This window comes from Pagrus pagrus (assembly GCF_965226575.1).
Source record: "Pagrus pagrus genome assembly, chromosome: 8".
In the NCBI taxonomy this organism is placed as follows: Eukaryota; Metazoa; Chordata; class Actinopteri; order Spariformes; family Sparidae; genus Pagrus; species Pagrus pagrus.
In genome coordinates, this window is record NC_140192.1 from 29,581,052 (window position 1) to 29,583,038 (window position 1,987).

At 42.9% G+C, this 1,987-nt stretch overlaps 1 protein-coding gene across 1 annotated transcript; it reads left to right on the forward strand.

Moving 5' to 3' along the window:
- Positions 1-338: 338 nt before the first annotated feature.
- On the forward strand, positions 339-1,236 carry LOC311261920 (uncharacterized protein; the record flags this gene model as incomplete). The annotated part of the gene is made up of 4 exons (XM_084360934.1): positions 339-400; positions 476-581; positions 675-739; positions 1,117-1,236. Exons 1-4 carry the CDS (start codon positions 347-349, stop codon positions 1,234-1,236), a joined length of 345 nt encoding a protein of 114 aa, XP_084217060.1. The 5' UTR covers positions 339-346.
- Positions 1,237-1,987: the final 751 nt, after the last annotated feature.

Below are 1,987 nucleotides of genomic sequence, written 5' to 3' on the forward strand. Positions count from 1 at the left end.
AAGGAGAACAGGGCCCTTTATTTGGATCCATTTGGGGCCACGAAAGAGCAGCTTGACCACTGCAGGGATGTCACAAGGTTAGTGAAATGTCAACTCCAATGATGTATTCCTTGGATGATATCGTGGCAGCGACACAACACATTACATCATTTTCTGTGTGACCACTGTTTAACTCAGCTACCATGAGCTTGTCTCTGTGAATTTAACACCAGTTAACTGACAGTTAATTGGTGAAGATCTTGAATGGGCTGAGGTTAGAAATAATGAGCTGCGATCAATGTCTTGTCTGTGTAGAGCATTGGTTAGGAGACATTGTCCAGCAATTGGACGATGGGCCTGCTCTTCAATGAAGCACCCACAACAGGTGGACGCCACTTCATGTGGTGTATTCATATGCAAGGTAACAATTTGACTATGCCTTTGCCAATCCATCATCAGGATGAGTCAATTTTTCTGATACTGAGTCACTTTTCAGCTTGCAGAGCAGATCCTGCAGGGTGAAGAAAAAAACTACCCCATGGACCAGCAGGGTGTAGACCAAATCAGGCTCGACATGGCAACAGCCCTTTTGACTAACACTGGTATGTGCTACTCCACCACATTTACTGAAACATTTGTGTCTGTATTTGCATTACATACATGAATACCTGTCATTGTTGTGTCTGTGTTTAAAGATGACCTGTCGGAGCTGTGTCGGGCCCTTGGGGAGGAGAGCTCAGGGGCTGATGTGGATGAGTGGGTAAGACAGTGTATTTTAATGTTGACTGACATTAAGATGGAAAATTGGGATCCACCTTGGATAGGTTACCTCCACAACACTGGGTGAACTCACTATCTATCACACAGCTATTGAAAATGCATAGTTTCATTATACTCACTTGCATGTCTTTGCACTTCCCGAGGACACTGATGCTGAAGGAACACTGACAGGACTGACCTAAGCTAGGATTTAAATGCAGAATCTAGCACACATTGTCACAATACCTTGAGTAATGATACACTGTATTGATGTGTACTCAGTGTTAGACTACTGTAGTCATTGTACACATCCTTCTCTTACTGTGACACTTACCTGTTTGCCAAAATCTGACATCTGTTTTTCTGTTTCCCTTTCAGATGAGTGTACCACATGCAGCATGTGGTTTCATTCCACATGTGTTGGTCGTCCCTCGGCTGAGGGGGCCTATTTTTGTACAGGCTGCAATGGCCAGAAATAATTTTCTTTTCTGTCAATAAACATGCGCAGCGTACACACAAAATTGTATCTGTTCTATCGAGTTGTGATTAATTGAATGATCCTGAGTTGATATCATTGTGTTTTATGCAGAAGCCTGTGGGTTGGCCGCTGTATGTGTCTGAGGACTAAAAAGAAGCATTAACTCACACTGAACTAGACTGAAATGGAATTTGTACTATATTTAATTTTGTTCTTACAGTTTTTAAGACTGGGCTGCTGCTATGTGTTGACTGCGGCTACTTTCTGTACATTTTCACAAACACGGGGAAGTCTTAAGGAGGTTTGCATATCTAGTATTATATTTAATTTAATGGTAGGTTAGTTTTTATTCCATAAATGCACCACAACATGGCATCATGGAAATGAGAAGTTCAAGTACCTTGTACTGTAGCCCATGAGTATAAGTTGCCCACTGCAGAGTTACCACCTCATGTGAAAATATGAATGAATGCTCATTTGGGCCTATTGATACTCCTTATACTTTCTGGGCTGCGTTACCTTCATTGTAGGACACAAATGTGTTTTGCAGCACCAGACGGGACAAAACGTCTCTCTTGATAGTGAAGGTTGCTGACACCTGCCCTAGCTTCTGGTGAGGAGGGGGGAGGATCCTATCCCTTCTGATATTCATCTCTATACCTTGTGCAGTGTGAGATACATGCCTGGGCTTTGCTATGAATCACGATTGATGGTCGATACAGGTGTTCTTATCACAGGTTGATCTGGGAGTCTCACGCTCCGCCACAGCTG